At 40.8% G+C, this 17,680-nt stretch overlaps 1 protein-coding gene across 2 annotated transcripts in view; it reads left to right on the forward strand.

Moving 5' to 3' along the window:
- METTL16 (methyltransferase like 16) overlaps positions 1-17,680 on the forward strand; it is an 89,645-nt gene that overhangs the window by 35,245 nt on the left and 36,720 nt on the right. For both annotated transcript variants that reach the window (XM_029612522.1, XM_029612523.1), the window contains exons 4-6: positions 2,537-2,677; positions 4,930-5,045; positions 6,028-6,170. In XM_029612522.1, the coding sequence (XP_029468382.1) occupies positions 2,537-2,677; positions 4,930-5,045; positions 6,028-6,170 (400 nt within the window). The remainder of the gene's footprint in view (positions 1-2,536; positions 2,678-4,929; positions 5,046-6,027; positions 6,171-17,680) is intronic.

The raw sequence follows: 17,680 nt of genomic DNA on the forward strand, positions 1-17,680 counted from the left end.
CAAATTTTCTCTCATGCATATTCATTGTGGCTATCCTGAAAACCCAGCTGGCTGGTGGGCCCCCAGGACAGGGTTGGGGACCACTGCTCTATCAGATATTTTAAAAGTAAGCAATATAGCATGAACAACTATTGGCTGCAAAGGGAAATGATTTAGGGAAATAGAGATTTTGATTATAATAAAAAGTGGATACGTTTTTTTTTTTTTTTCTAAAAGTGTAGATAGATGGGCACTTTTTTACTCTCTACTTTTGAAGGGCAATCTAGAAATAAGAGCAGAGGAGCAGCACAAAGAAGCAGGCATAATAGTCTGATTAATGCGCTTACTACTGCTTCTGTAACGTAGAAGCAAGGATTGATCTTTGTGGTGATACAGGTGAAAGAATCCCTTTGTGCAGCCCCTGGCATGCTGAGCTGCAAGCCCAGCTCGATTATTTTCTAGTAATACAGCTTTTTAACTCTGTGATGTATTTCTGGATGTGATAAATCTGATTTTGGGATATTTTGGTTCTAACTTCTCCAGCTTGCTAAACTGCCAGGATTCGGAAAGAAAAGCTAATCAAATGGTATCTGAAATCAAATCAGCCTTTACTAAACCTTTAATAAATGCTTACAAAGTAAATGTTTTGGGGAATGCTTTCCATCTGAGGGGAAAGCCATCAGATCATTCATGTCATCATATTTCACTTTTGCTGTTTATATCTGCATTGGGCATCTGTTTTCCTCGGCTGCTCCCCCACACCTTCTTTCCTGCCTTCTTGGCTCACAGACTCCTGCATCCCACAGTCATTCCTGGGTGGAAAGAAAGAAAATGCTAATATTATTTTTATTTGTTTATAACCTTTTTAACATACACTTATCCAAGTGTTCAAGATGACTTACTGTAAATAATATTCATAATAAAATATTCATAGCAATAAAACTAAGATAAAAACAGGCAAAACTGATTCATCCAAGCTTGCAGGAATTAGCTGTATCCCGTAAGTAGGATGTTAATACTGTGTCGTATACATTTGACTGGGCTGTCACCTGTTGGCCTGATCTCTGAATGCTTGTTTTTAGTACATTTCTTAAATAATTTTGCGCACATTGTTTGAAAGACACTGTGTTCCAGAGGGATGGTCCAGTGATCGAGAGTGCTTGTTCCCTAGTGTTAATGTTGTGATTGGGCATGATGGAGTACATGAGCTTCAGACAAACCGGTTCCTGCCTCCTTCCGTTCTCCCTTTACAAGAGCTGAGCACAGAATTACATGTCCCAGAAGTTACCCAGTGCACATTTAGGGGGTAGATTTAAAAACTTGCCCGAGCGCGTCCACGTGCACTCGCTACCTGGCGTGCACATATGGACATGTGACTTTATAATATGCACGCACAGGCGCGTGCCGAGCCACGCTGCCTTCCCCCGTTCCCTACCCCTCGACCCCCTACCTTTTCCTTTTTTTTTTTAAATTTCAAAACTGGGGCTGAAGTAAGTTGCGCGCGATCCCCGGCACAGTGGCAAATGGCCGCTGTGCTGGGGAGCCTCTGACCCCCGCCCTGCCCCTCCCCGCCCCTTTTTGCAAGCCCTGGGACTTACACGCGTCCCGGGGTTTTACGCGCATCGCCGGGCCTTTTGAAAATCCGGCCCTTAGTCTGCTGTACATATCTGAACTATGACAAATGCTCCTCTGGGCTTCCAGCCCATTCTGAACCAGGACTGGGTTCCAGCTCCATGAGTCGTCTTTCACATTTAACCAGGGAATTTTTTCCTCCTATTTTATCTCTCCTCCCAACTCAGTCTAGTCATTGCAGCTGCAAACCTCAGCTGGGAGCCACGCATCAGTGCCCCTTCTGAAACCCAACCATCGTGGGCCCCAGGTCCTGCCTTTACATGTCACCATTGAGTGATGGCTGAGATCCCTTACCCCTAGAGGACTGTGGTCATTGCTTCTGCAGCATCCCCTACCCCGTCTAGCCCAGGGAGCAGTCCTGATCTAGGATTCGTACCCTAGGTTCTACACATGGTAGTGTACAGCATTGCTGCAGAGCTGGTCCCACGTTGTCTGATAAGTCCCTGCATAAAAATAATTCCTTTTGGGTTATGTATCCCAGCTCTGGACGTGGGTGGTCTCATGTCGTAGTCCAGTTATGTTTTGTACCTGTTCAATTATTGCACAGTGAACATGGCATACAAAGCTCAAGATGGCTTGTTAGCCGGGAGTCAAGCTAAAGTCTTTCCTACTTATGGTCTTTCTGTGTATCTTACTTTCCTCATCATCAAAGGGCATGTATATATGTAGGGGGGGGGGGGGAGAGGCTAATTTTGGTATAGAAGAACCCAAATGTAGGACAAGGGTGGAGGGATAGGAATTTTGAGATTTTTCAGGCCATTGTCCAGAATAATTACATTTAAGCTGTGTTTACCTCCAGGAAAGTTTTGTCTTCCCAATTGTGTCAAAGTTTGGCCTTGCTGTGAGTAGTAAGTATTGTGTCAGGATTTTGCAAGTACAAATATATTGCAGGAATTATTAAAAGTATATACATTTTTTAATGCAGGTACAGGGGCTTCCTGCATCTACCCACTGCTTGGAGCCACTTTGAATGGCTGGTATTTTCTTGCCACAGAAGTGGATGATATTTGTTTCAATTATGCCAAGAAAAATGTGGAGCAAAATAACCTATCTGATCTCATTAAAGGTATGCAAGGCAACTAATCTCCTGCGTCCTCACCTCTTTGGTGGCTTTCCCTCTTGTCCTCTGTTGTTTAACAGCTTCAGTCAAGTAGGCATGTCAGTTGACTTGATGCTAAAATATTTTTCTTACTTGAGAAATATATTTTAAATTACACTCCACAAAATAAATTAATTTACTCTTTTTAAAAATAAAGTTAATTCTTTTTTTATTTTAATACCTGTTCATTGGTTCTTTATTTTAATGCATGGGTTGAGAGCCAATAAAATATATTAAACATAAGGATGGTTTATTGCAGCAGAATTTGACTGCCTTAAGAAATGTACAAAGATTAAGATAAACATACCTGAAGTTTTGCCTGTATCCTCCCCTGTTTTGGACTTTATAGGCAATATTTTCTGTGCTTATTATATAAATGCCATTGGTATTTTGTATTTCTTGTAATTTAATTTCTTTTGTTTTGCTTGCAAATCAAGTGATTGCTTGAATATGTAATTGGAAAATTTTAAATTAAAAAAAAAAAAATAGAAATATACAAAGATAAGCTGTCACTTGTTGAACATTCAATGGATAAGGTGTGCCTTTCTTTCTCCGTCCCAAGCATTCTTCCCCTTCTTTCCTGTCAATCTCCAGTGTTCTCTGCATCCCTCCAGTCGTGCGGCCCATACCTTTGCAAGAGTGGGCACCAGCATTGTCTTCCTTCCAGCCCGCCAATCTCTCTGCCTGTCTTTGTTCCTACGGGTTTGCAAGAGTTTGGTAGCGTGTTGGACAGCAAGCAGCACCCTGTTGTAGCCAAAACTGCAACATTACCTTCCCAACAGACGGATGCCACCAATAGCCCTTAATATGCCCTATATAGACTAAATAAATAAATTACTTTTTAAGAGACCCCAGCAATATTGCCCCAAGAGAGCCCAATCTTGTCAGACGATCACTTATTGCTTACTCCACACTTTACTGTCAGGATGTCCAAAGTATGTTACAATAAGAAATCTTGGAAGCTAAGCAGGGTCAGGCTTGGGTAGTACCTGGGTGGAAGACCACTAGGTAAAACCAGATGCTGTGGACTGCAGAAGGCAATGGAAGACCACTGCAGTATTCTGCCAGGGATGTCGTCATTGGTGGGGCCTAGACCAGCAAAGTCTGTAATGGGAAGGTAATTACCATCACTACTTGATCAGAGGTGTGGTGGTAGCAGTGAGGCTTGACCTTGTTCCAACCATGATTTATTATTGCATGGTTTATAATATAGCAGGATCGCTGCACTGTAGTAGAATAACACTCATATTATAATGAATGGTATTCCTGTTAAAAGAAAAATTGTTGAGCAATGCAGGCTCTTTTGGGAGGCATATACTACTTTTAGCTGCGGGCTTTTTGTCTCAGTTGACTTGAGCAAAAATGTAGTTTGTACTTATAACAAAGTAAGAGATGTGTTATAAGTCTTGGTGTGCTGCTGTTTGTGTTTTGTTCCAGTTCAAGATGCTTCTATTTTGTTATGTTTCTGCCAAGAGACTAGTGGGGAAAATCCTGCTCTTTTCATATTGCCAACTTCCTTACCTAGAGGGAAACTGTAAAAACTTCCATTGCATCACAGTCTGAGCCAGACTTGCTTTTACTGTGACATTAATATAAGCTGCTGGATTTCTGGCCTACTTGGGTATTGCTAAAGGAGTTTGATTGTAGCCAAAAAAAATGGAAAGGCTGAACCTACTTTGTAGTTGGAGCTTTAAAAATGATGGCACAGTCCTTAGAGTTCACCTTTTCTGATAGAAGTTTCCCCAAATGACAAACAAAACATTTAACTGGAAGACACAACTCTACAAGTACATTGGAGAGTGTTGACTACTAAAATAAAAAAAATAAATAAAAAAAAAAAATCTGTGTTCACTGTTTCCAGGTGTCTTCCATTTGTCCATTGGTTAATCAAATGTGCCAAGATTCTTCCTCCCCTCTCTACCCCTTCACCAAAGGCCTCTCTATTCTTTATGCCTCCTACTTTATTGATAAAAGTAAAACCATACACTGGAACAAACGGAGAAAGTGGTAAAGTTGCAGACACAAATATTTAGATAATTCTTGTTCATTTAAATGTAATATGTTAATTAGCACACTTATTTACATTTAAAACATGTATGTAAAGTTTCCTGGGGCCTGTGTAAGTTTTAGAAATCAGAGGGGATTTCAGAAGTACAAATATGATTATATTAGTAAGTAGATTCAGGTTCTTTACTTCTGATGTTTACTTTTCCTGATAGTGGTGAAAGTGCCACAGAAGACACTGCTCATGGATGCACTAAAGGAAGAATCGGAGATCATTTATGATTTTTGCATGTGCAACCCTCCTTTTTTTGCCAACCAGTTAGAAGCTAAGGTATTGTATCATTTAGATTCAATTTTCTGTGAGTGACTTGCTCTCTGTTTTTTTTTTGGATTATCATGTAACATTTGTCTTGATTTTATATATGTTATACTATGTTTCACACTGCAAACCTTGGAGCATTGGGCTACAAATCTTTTAAATAGGTAAAAGAAACATGATGGCAGATGAGGACCATAATCTAGTCATCCTGTTTCCTTGCTTTAGCAGTGTCGTAGACCACTTGGTTGATTACTGGCTTTCCCTTCGCAACTAAGAATCCTTTGTGCTAGTCAGGGATGTCTTGCATTCTGTTGTTGGGAATGCTTTATAGTCGAGAGAATTTGTAGACCTATTGGGTAAAAATGTATCTTTTAGAAGATATGTTTTATTGTTTCCTGGATTAGCATATACAAATATTTGTTAAGTCAATAAAATGCATTGCATTTTCCTGCAAATCTGTTCTAGTGGAATGCTTTGTGTAGATAGTGTTTGATTTTTCACTATTTTACAACACTACTGCCATGTCATAGTGCACTTTCTGTCATTGTTCCTCCCTTTTGTAGATGGACCAGCAGAACAGGCCGTGCAGTCTTTATGAATGCTGTCATGTGCTTTGTTTCTGTGTCACTTTTTGATGGGTATGCTAGTTTTTTACAGGGCATAAAAATTAGCTTGCTGGACCTACATAGATGACTGTGTGGAAATGCTGCTTTGTCCATCTGGGACTAAAGGCTTCTACGTTGTCCCATAATCTGTGCAGTCTCAGTAACAATAAATGCAGTTGAATTGACTGTTGAATTGCATTCTGAAAGAAAATGAAAAATCTATATTAGTGTATTAATCCTGGCAAGCGCTATTTGTAAATTCATATATGACAATGAAATGTAATATGAAAACCTCCAAATGTATTCTTTTAGTCTTTTGACTAAACATTTTGTGACAATATAGTTGACAAACATACCATTTTGTGTGTGTGTTTGTCTTCGCTATACAGGGAGTAAACTCCCGAAATCCACGACGACCTCCCCCCAGCTCCATAAACACTGGGGGTGTTACTGAGATCATGGCTGAAGGAGGAGAGTTGGAATTTGTCAAAAGAATCATCCATGACAGCCTGCAGCTTAAAAATCAACTGCGGTGAGTGATTTGAGCTGGAAAATCTAGTCTGAGCCCAACACCTCAGTTGGAAGTTAGAGGAACTCATCAGCGATGGCTAATCCCCCCACTCACAGGGCTAGCGAATGGTGAGCGTGTGATTAAACTTGAATGAATATGGCGAACGGAAGAATGTGCGGGTACAACCACATTTTTTTTCCCCCCAGTACATTTTTATTGAGGAATGGCAGTTAACATCTAACATCAGCGAACTGTTCTGAATCCATTTGCAGTTTAGAGCATCAGACATACTGTGTATATACAGTGTTTCGCATTTCTCCAGAGTAACCTGTTCCATTCCGTTTTCACCCCCATCCCCTTCATATTAATCCCTCAAGGATTACTCATACATTTGTGCTGTTGCTCATTTGTATCCAGTAGGGTACACCATCCCCGTCGTTCATTGTACTAAGTTTCCTATACTTTCCTGAAAATTGTTTTTTTGATCTTTGTTCTCATATAGTCCACTGTTAGCTTCTCTGCTTTCCAAATCCTCGTATACCGAGACTAATAAGTAGACTGTATTTCTCATTGATAGTCCCTCGAGGGATTGGCCTGATGGGGGAATATCAGACCCAGATTGTTGAGGCAGTGGTGATATCAGTTACCAATCTAAGGCCGCCATTTTTAGGAGAGATTTGCAAAGTTGTGACATGCTGTTCAGTGATTACATTCTTTAAAAACTGCCTTTACATTGTGCCTCAGTTGCATTTAAGATTTGGGCTATCGGTGAATACACTGTCTCTTTATCAGGATAGAAGCTCAACTCACACCATCCTTGGGATCCTTTTCTGTTGGTTTGCCAGTTTGTCTGCCTTTCTTGTGTTTGTTTGTTTTATTTGAAGACATAACTTAGATAGTTAATCCCATGTGAGTGCCTGCATTGAGGTTTCTTGTTGTCAGAGAAAACTAAATGACTTAAGTGAAATGTTGATACTTTTTCTTGACAGCAGCTCAGTGGCATCACAGACCTTACCCTTTTTAGAGTTTTTTTTATCACCTTCAGGCCAATGCAATATTGGTGCGGGGAAATCTGGCGCTCATGATTGAGCACGCGCCGATCGACTTCTCCGGGGCGCCCGATTTAATATTTAAATCGGCTGCCGTGGTAAAAAGGAGGCACTAGGGAAAAATTGTGTGCCCCTAGCGTCTCCTCAGCAGCGGGCGCCCAGGAAAAGGTGGCTGTCAGCGGGTTAGAATACAGATGCTCAGTTTTACGAATGTCCCTTTTCCTTGCCTGACTGTCAGCACACTTTTTTTTTTAATCGTTCTCCTTTTTGTTCCTTTTTGATATTAACTCTGAGGAAGTACAGAAAAGTAGTATTTTCTGCTTTTTCTGTACACTTTTTGGGCTGCTCAAAATTTAACATCTGCTCCGGGTAGGTGTTAATTTCTGAGTGTAAAAATGTGCACGTCTGGTGCACGTTTTATTTTATTTTTTTTGCATTGGGGAGAATAGTTAATAGTCTCATCAACATGAACTTACATGTGCTGAACGCTATTAGCTTCGCAGGGGGTTGGACGTGCGTTTTGGACGCACTAATCCCCTTATAGCTCAAGGGGTTTTGGACGCGGGTCCAAAACGTGCATCCAACTACAGGTTAACCAGTGCACTTGGCTGAGTGCACTGTATTGCATCGGCCTGATTGAGCGCTGTGCAGAAAATGGCAAGAGATTACATAATCATTAAACTCAGGGTTGGAAAAATATTTAGAAAAGTTGGGCACCAGCTAAATTGCTTTAGGAGGCAGAAAAATGTATTTTTACATGTTACTTTTGATTTGTTCTGCTCTTTCTTATGTTTTTGTCTATTTTTTTATACATTGCATTTTTGCTCATTTTTGTGTTGTCACTACTTCCAACCTTTTTTTTTTTTTTTTTAATATTTACTCCATTTTTGTGCGTATGTGTTACCAATTGTTTTACTTTCTTGCTTTTTTTCTTTTGTTATTTTTGGATGTTATTTTGTTTGGATTGTTGGGGGGTTTTTTTGTTTTGTTTTACTTTGTCTATTTGGTTTAATTTTTGTTTCTTATGGTGGTCCAAGTGCAGTCAGTCACGCTTGGAGCCACAGTGGTAGAGATTGCTCTGCCTGAGCCCTTCATAGCATTGTTAACTTAGCCTGGCCCAGAACTAAGTGCCAATTTTTAGGTGCCTGAGTGACCTGGTACCCAGGAATTTTGATCCCCTATTAAACGGTTGAGCTGCTGTCATTAGAGAACATGGCCCAGTAAAAAGGATGTTCTACCATCTAATTTCCTCTAGATGTGGCAGCTTCATTGATATGATCAGATGAAAATACATAAATAATTGGGACTGTCCTGTTGCTCAGTCTGTAACTTCAGCGCAGGGTATTCCGGTTCAGATACTCCACTTATCAAGCCTGGGCATACCATAGAATTGGTGTGCTCTGGACTAGGAAAATGAGAAAATAGCTGTCATTACTATGACTGACTATGCTAGTCAATGAGTGGTGCTGAGTTTGCAACCCTCTGGCCAGAGAGGATATTCTGAGTCATTTGCTCATGCTGTCTGGGGAGGGGTAGACAGCTGGGAAAAAAAGAGAAAAAATACAAGTAATTCTCTTATTTTCCTACTGTGTATGTATATATTTGTGATAACACTTTTTTTTTCTTGAATTTGCTTACCCATAACTTCACATGTCTAGAGGAGAGATTGTTCAGAGAATATTTTTAGAGCTTTGTTGTAAATGTTCAGGCATTACCTCTTGTCTGATGTTTGCCATATTGTAAGTCAGGGCTCACAGCTAGGTCACTGAAGCTCCAGAAATGACCCAGCACCATAAAGCTCAAAAGCTGGAGTCTAGCTAGCTGGCTGATTATATTGACATTTAAATGGAGATTATTAATGACATTCCTCAGATGGAAATGTCAGTTTAGAACCTGAACATTAAAAGAAGGCCATGGAAACAAAAATATTAGCTTTAGTAGTGTATAAATTCCAGGTGGACCTGGCTGTTGATGGTCATGATCAAGGAACAACTGCCTGAGTACTGACCAATGAAATTTGTAATTTCAGATGATCACTTCTCTAAAATCGGATATCTTCTGTTTTCCCACCTTTTAAAAAAGTCTGCTGTGAATAAATTCTCCTAATCTTGTAGGGAATTTAGTGGATGCCTGAATATGTAATACGTGTAATAGATAATACTGTGAGAAGCATTGAGTTACTGCATAAATGTGTGATTTCCACAAAGCCTTTGAACTAATTGTCATCGGCCTCTTTTTTTATTCTGAGTGCTTACACTAATGCAGCTTGAAGCCTGTCCTGCAGGGGATAAAGTGAGGAAATGCCAGTAGATACTGCTGACACCAGTATTGCTCTGTGAAGGAACAAAACTGATTAAAATATTGGTTTGGATTAGTAAACAGATGTGTTCCGATCTGCATCATGAGGCTGAATGTATTTGTGGCCAGTTCTTCAAGTGGTTTGTGTTCTTGGAACAGCACTTCCAAGCAATAACAGATGCGCGGGCTACATTGAGCTGTCAAGAGCTTAATGAAGTAAAACTGAGATCACTAACCAGTTTCAGAGAGGGGTTAAGGAGATTCCTTTCTGAAAGCTAATTATTTCGGACAGCGCACCTGTCATTAGGCAGCAGAGGATACCAGGGAAAAAAAATCCATTTGTCTCGCCTGAATTCATGCTACGCCACATGGCGTTTTAGTGATGGACAGTTTGCTAGCTCAACATTAATTGAGCTTACCATCTCACGCTTGGAATTGATCTGCCAGAGGAGGTAAGAGAAATGTGGTGGAGGGACATGTTGTTTGGGCTGAGGTTCCCAAAAACAATGAATGTACCTTTGCCGTGCTCATTCTTAAACATGCAAGTGATGTCTGTCTGTCTGAAATGAGCTTGCATATTGATAAGTGGAACGAAGTGCGTATGGGGACCAAAACTTCCGAACTTCTCATGCCCAGGAATGGACTCTGGCTGGCCATTGCCACTTAGAAAAGGGCGGTTTAGGGGCGTTCAGGGGCAGGGCTTACCCACATAAATTGCTGTTTTATAAGAGACTTACACAGTCCCTTAGGCAACTTATTTTACCCCTGCCGGGTACCTCGCAAAGTTGATATCGGTGATGTCTGCTATTGGTTAGGCGGTAAGTCTGGGGGAATTGGGGGAAGTTTAAGGTAAAGAACCAGGAGAGTATCAATGACCTGGAGAAGGACTGGGTGAACTGGTGGAGGTATTGACAAACTGGTGATTTGGATTATGAGCACGTGTTTTTAAAATATACTGACTTCTGTGTACAAATCAAGGTTTTATGCAAACAAATTATATTTTTTCCATGCATAAAATATATGCGCATATGTTTATAAAATAGGTAAGACAGGTACACACTTTCAATGTATTACAGGTATTCTCACATAACCAATAATAATATGCATATGTTGTGGGGTAGACATACTTGCAGGTTATAAAATACTGTAGTAGATCTCCATGCAGCCATTTGGTATTCTTTAAAAATTATCCTCTTTGTTTACTAGGGCAGTATTGATTTACTTTTTGATTGCAGTGCTTGAGGTTTGCTGTAATCTGCTTTGAAGTGGTTGTTCCAGCCATGAAAAGTGGAATATACATTTTTAAATTAAATTTAAATTATTTATGTCCAAATAGATATCATAAACATAGGGAAAAAAAATGCACCGTAAGAGCTGCTTATTTGTCAACTGCTTGAAACATTTACATTTCAGTTTTCAAAAAGATCATTAAAATACTTCCCAGCAAAAGTGGAGAAAACCCCACGTGATAGTGGCTGTGTTTGAGTGTGTTTGTGCCTGTTGTGGCAGTCCAGAATGCTTCGGTGTGTTTCAGCAGGGATCATATACTAGTTAAAGAAAAAAACAAAAACAGATACAAAATCAATGTTGTCATACAAAAAGCAATCAAGAAACTAAAAAAAAAAAAAAAGGCTGTACATGGTATTGTTGAAATTCTGTGGATCTGTTATTTTTGTCAAATCTCTTGAGAAGGATCCAGGTAGAAGATAGCTGTGAATCACTGCTGTAAAATGCAGAACCTGCTGGAGAGGTGGAAAGGCTTCACTCTCTTGTTTATTTAAGCAGGGTTTCTGGTCCTCACTGGGTAGAACACCATGGTTTCTTTGTGGTCAGCTTTGGTGCACTAACCATTTTCTCAATTAACACAAAATGTCGGAAAGCCGTTGGTACATCTTGGCCCTATGTTGACAGCTGCCTCTGGTTGCCTGAAGGCATTTCTCACCTGTGAATCTAGTTTCCTGTACCATGTCTGACATTGTTAGAGGCTTCTATATGAATCTAGTGCTAGATATCAGCTCCTGACGGCTCCAGGAGAGAAAGAGGGTGTCTAATAAGATGTCACTATTACTTAACATGGCACTTTGGAAGCTTTGATATGTTCAGAGAACAATTTGATATCTAGATGGATGCTGTCTTTGTACATGTAATGGTCATATGTTAGCTTATAGTGTTAAATCACTGGTTATGATTACTCTTATGTAATTATTACAGTAGGTATGACCTCTTTGTCATGACTTCTGCTCTGTGAATAAATACTTTCTAGGCAACAGTAATTTATGTATATGTAATTACCTTATTTTTATAACAGCTATGATAATTTTTGCTGTCTAATCATGGAGAATAATTCTTTAGTTGATTTATTTTCCTATATACCAACAATTAGAAATATTGCACAAGGATGATTTTTTTTTTTTTGTTTAATTCTCTTTATCCCTCATCTGGATATTGTCCACTCCAGATCGTATACCTGGGCAACTATCAGACATACTGAGAGCTGCTCCTCTCCCAGGGTTTTGCATAAAACCCCTATGCCCAGCCGATACCAACCACATGAATCTGCTGGCCCAAGAATGTAATCAGTTAGTCAGCAGAGCCAGGACAGATCAAGTGCTTTATTTTCAATTGGAGGGGAGGGAGAGTCGCAGAAGAGAACCTTGAGCTCATGAACCAGGATTTCTCCTGGCTCGTTTGTGCTGTCCCCAGTGCTGTAACTACTGCTACCTCCATTGCATGCAAATCTATTTCATGCATATTCATTGTGGATATCCTGAAAATCAGATCGGCTATGGGGTACTCCAGGACTAGTTTGAGAAACACTGTACTAGACAACTCCTCCCTTACAGGAATTTTTTCTCTCTCTTCAAACTCCTTTTCCCAGATGGTACCAGAACCTTTACTATCTCTGAGGGATGGAGGGTTGTCACTTTCTGAGACAGTCCCTTGGCGCTGTTCGTTATGTCTGGCAAAGGCAGCCGCCTTCCTTCCCTCCCTCTGAGATCAAGGCAGCACGTCCAGCCCTAATGAACAGCAGAATTGAGCCAAAGTCTGCTGCACCACAACACCGGCCTGAATCATAGGGTTGGTCCCTATAGATGTTATCTTAATAGCAGGTGGTATGTTTTGAAAATTTCAGCTGTTGCCTAGTGCAAATGTTTAGAATCTTTTTATATATGCAGTTCACTCGTGAGCTGTAACAAAATTTCAGGGCACACCAGAAAATTAAAGATGAGTATTTTGCTTAAAAAAAAAAGTGCTGCTTTTCAGATTTTTGTTGCTATAAATGTAATGCTCTACTCACTACTGCCTGACTGCATCCACTTCTTCCTTTTAATCTTCCTGTTTGAGTGACACCAGTGCTGCTTTATCTTGGGATTCACCTTCAAGTCTTCTGGTATCTGCAGTCCGGAACTGCTGTTGTAATGCGCAGGTTCTAGCAGTCTTTTAGCGTGTCAGAAGTAACTGTCTTTCAGGCCGATACAGTACAGTGTGCTCCGATGGAGCGCACTGTTCGCCTGCTCTTGGGCGCGCGTTTTCCCTTACCCCTTATTCAGTAAGGGGAGGAAAACGCGCGTCCAACCCGCAGCACCTAATAGCGCCCACAACATGCAAATGCATGTTGATGGCCCTATTAGGTATGCACGTGGGATACAGAAAGTAAAATGTGCAGCCAAGCCGCACATTTTACTTTCAGAAATTAGCGCCTACTCAAAGGTGTAGGCGCTAATTTCTTCCGGCACCAGAAAAGTGCACAGAAAAGCAGTAAAAACTGCTTTTCTGTGCACCCTCCGACTTAATATCATGGCGATATTAAGTCGGAGGTCCCGAAGAGTAAAAAAAGTTTAAAAAAAAAAAAAATTTGAATTCAGCCCGCGGCTGTCGGGCCGAAAACGGGACGCTCAATTTTGCCAGCGTCCAGTTTCCGAGCCCATGGCTGTCAGCGGGCTCGAGAACCAACGCTGGCAAATTGAGCGTCGGCTGTCAAACCCGCTGACAGCCGCCCTCTCTGGGCTAAAAGGAGGCGCTATGGACGCGCTAGTGTCCCTAGCGCCTCCTTTTGCCCGATTGTACCACACCACCTCATTTGAATACTGTATCGTGCGCACCGGCGAGTAGCCGGTGTGCGCGCCGGGAGAGCGGGCGTTCGTCCGCTCTCCCGCGTTTTTACTGAATCAGCCTGTTCATTAGTTACAGTGGGTTTTTAGCAATCATTTGTAAGTAGGGGTTGTTAGGCCTTTTAAACCCCTCTCATTGTTTCCCTCTGACATAGGGATCATTCGGTTCTACCAGTCAAAACAGAGCCTGCCAGCACTGATTTCTTTTTTTTTAACTTTTTATTTTAAATCAAACACTAAATGATACATTTAAAAAAAAAAAAAAAAGCGCGAGCATAGCCGCGCGTATCTTTTAAAATCCGGGGTCAGCGCACGCAAGGGGGTGCACATTTGTGCACCTTGTGCGCGCTGCCCGTTCCCTCCGAGGATGCTCCGAAATCGGAGCGGCCTCGGAGGGAACTTTCCTTCCGCCTCCCCCCACCTTCCCCTATCTAACCCACCCCGCCAGCCCTATCTAACCCCCCCCCACCTATATCGCAAAAGTTACGCCTGCTCAAGGCAGGCGTATCTCGCGCGCGCCGGTGGCCCACTGGTGCGCCATCACCCGACCCGGGGGCTGGTCTGGAGGCCTCGGCCACATCCCCCGGAACGCCCAGAACGTCGTGCCGCCCCCGACATGCCCCCCTAACAAAGCCCCAGGCTTACGTGCGTCCCAGAGCACGTGCAGGGGCTTTTTTTTTTTTTTTTAAGGGTTATGCGCGTAACCCTTTTATTATCTGCCCCAGAATGCATACAAACAGGTAAAAACCATAACTAAACCAAAAATTGTATCACACAGAAATGTTCTTGCCTGCCACCTAATCATAATAAGTAAATACAAGTGAACAGTAAAGAGGAAAGGGTCAAGTCCTAGAATATTCTCAGGACATGTCATAACCCTACAATCTCAGTTTTCTAAGAGTTTGTGGGTGCCTAACTTTGGGAGTTATGCTTCTAAATTGGCTCTTTTGAAAATTTAGTAGGGCTCAATGCCAACATTTAGGTTCTTAGTATCATTAACCCCCTTAATTTAGGATCCTAAAAAATTATTGGCTACAGGCAGAGTAAAAAATAAAAAGATTAAGTGCTTAGCCCTGATTTTTCTAAATCTAAGAAATGAATAGCAGGTTTAAATTTATGACTAAGTTTTAGGTGCCTAAATGTAGGTGAAGTTTCACCTGAAAACTTTGGCTTCTAAATTTGTCTGAAAATACCCTGCGATAAAGTTCCTGGATGGAATAAACAACAGTTTTATGGAGCAATTGGTTTTGGAAACGACCAGAGAGGGAGCAGTTTTAGATCTAATTCTCACTGGAGCATAGGATTTGGTGAGAGAGGTAACGGTGGTGGAGCCGCTTGGCAATAGTGATCATAATATGATCAAATTTAAATTGACAGAAATGGGATCAGTAAGTAAATCTACGGCTCTAGCGCTAAACTTTCAAAAAGGAAACTTTGATAAAATGAGAAAAAAGAAAAAAAACTGAAAGGAGCAGCTACAAAGGTAAAAGGTGTGCAAGAAGTGTGGACATTGTTTAAAAAAAACCAAAACATCCTAGAAGCACAGTCCAGATGTATTCCACACATTAAGAAAGGTGGAAGGAAGGCAAAACAATTACCAGCATGGTTAAAAGGTGAGGTGAAAGAGGCTATTTTAGCCAAAAAATCATCCTTCAAAAATTGGAAGAAGGATTCATCTGAAGAAAATAGGATAAAACATAAGCATTGTCAAGTTAAGTGTAAAACATTGATAAAACAGGCGAAGAGAGAATTTGAAATGAAGTTGGCCATAGAGGCAAAAACTCATAATAAAAACTTTTTAAAATATATCCAAAGCAAGAAACCTGTGAGGGAGCCGGTTGGACCATTAGATGACCGAGGGGTTAAAGGGGCTCTTAGGGAAGATACGGCCATTGCAGAAAGACTAAATGATTTCTTTGCTTCCGTGTTTACTAATGAGGATGTTGGGGAGATACCAGTTCCGGAGATGGTTTTCAGGAGTGATGAGTCAGAAGACCTGAACGAAATCACTGTCAACCTGGAAGATGTAGTAGGCCAGATTGACAAACTAAAGAGTAGCAAATCACCTGGACCGGATGGTATGCATCCTAGGGTACTAAAGGAACTAAAAAATGAAATTTCTGACCTATTAGTTAAAATTTGTAACCTATCATTAAAATCATCCATTGTACCTGAAGACTGGAGGGTGGCCAATGTAACCCCAATATTTAAAAAAGGCTCTAGGGGCGATCCGGCAAAATAGTGGAAACTATCCTCAAGATCAAAATTGTAGAGCATATAGAAAGACATGATTTAATGGAACACAGTCAACACGGATTTACCCAAGGGAAGTCTTGCCCAACAAACCTGCTTCATTTTTTTGAAGGGGTTAATAAACATGTGGATAAAGGTGAACCGGTAGATATAGTATATTTGGATTTTCAGAAGGCATTTGACAAAGTCCCTTATGAGAAGCTTCTACGAAAACTAAAAAGTCATGGGATAGGAGGCGATGTTCTTTCGTGGATTACAAACTGGTTAAAAGACAGGAAACAGAGAGTAGGACTAAATGGTCAATTTTCTCAGTGGAAAAGGGTAAACAGTGGAGTGCCTCAGGGATCTGTATTTGGACCGGTGCTTTTCAATATATATATATAAATGATCTGGAAAGGAATACGACGAGTGACTTTATCAAATTTGCGGATGATACAAAATTATTCAGAGTAGTTAAATCACAAGCAGACTGTGATACATTACAGGAGGACCTTGCAAGACTGGAAGATTGGGCATCCAAATGGCAGATGAAATTTAATGTGGATAAGTGCAAGGTGTTGCATATAGGGAAAAATAACCCTTGCTGTAGTTACACGATGTTAGGTTCCATATTAGTAGCTACCACCCAAGAAAGAGATCTAGGCATCATAGTAGATAATACATTGAAATCGTCGGCTCAGTGTGCTGCAGCAGTCAAAAAAGCAAATAGAATGTTAGGAATTATTAGGAAGGGAATGGTTAATAAAATGGAAAATGTCATAATGCCTCTATATCGCTCCATGGTGAGACCACACCTTGAATACTGTGTACAATTCTGGTCGCCGTATCTCAAAAAAGATATAGTTGCAATGGAGAAGGGCAATAGAGAAGGGCAACCAAAATGATAAAGGGGATGGAACAGCTCCCCTATGAGGAAAGGCTGAAGAGGTTAGGGCTTTTCAGCTTGGAGAAGAGACGGCTGAGGGGGGATATAATAGAGGTCTTTAAGATCATGAGAGGTCTTGAACGAGTAGATGTGACTCGATTATTTACACTTTCGAATAATAGAAGGACTAAGGGGCATTCCATGAAGTTAGTAAGTAGCACATTTAAGACTAATCGGAGAAAATTCTTTTTCACTCAACGCACAATAAAGCTCTGGAATTTGTTGCCAGAGAATGTGGTTAGTGCAGTTAGTATAGCTGGGTTCAAAAAAGGTTTGGATAAGTTCTTGGAAGAGAAATCCATTAACTGCTATTAATCAAGTTTACTTAGGGAATAGCCACTGCTATTAATTGCATCAGTAGCATGGGATCTTCTTGGTGTTTGGGTAATTGCCAGGTTCTTGTGGCCTGGTTTGGCCTCTGTTGGAAACAGGATGCTGGGCTTGATGGACCCTTGGTCTGACCCAGCATGGCAATTTCTTATGTTCTTAATCGGAGAAAGTTCTTTTTCACTCAACACATAAACTCTGGAATTTGTTGCCAGAGGATGTGGTTAGTGCAATTAGTGTAGCTGGGTTTAAAAAAGGATTGGATAAGTTCTTGGAGGAGAAATCCATTACCTGTTATTAATCAAGTTGACTTAGAAATTAGCCACTGCTATTACTAGTAACAGTAGCATGGGATATACTTAGTTTTGGGGTATTTGCCGGGTACTTGCCAGGTTCTTGTAGCCTGGATTGGCCATTGTTGGAAACAGGATGCTCGGCTTGATGGACCCTTGGTCTGACTGATTAAGTATGGCAATTTCTTATATTCTTAACTTCCATTTCTATATTTATCATCTCAGCTTTTTTCTAATATCCAATAAGATGCCTGTGTGTTTGTGTGTATATTTA

This window comes from Rhinatrema bivittatum, chromosome 8 (genome assembly GCF_901001135.1).
Source record: "Rhinatrema bivittatum chromosome 8, aRhiBiv1.1, whole genome shotgun sequence".
NCBI classification, from domain to species: domain Eukaryota; kingdom Metazoa; phylum Chordata; class Amphibia; order Gymnophiona; family Rhinatrematidae; genus Rhinatrema; species Rhinatrema bivittatum.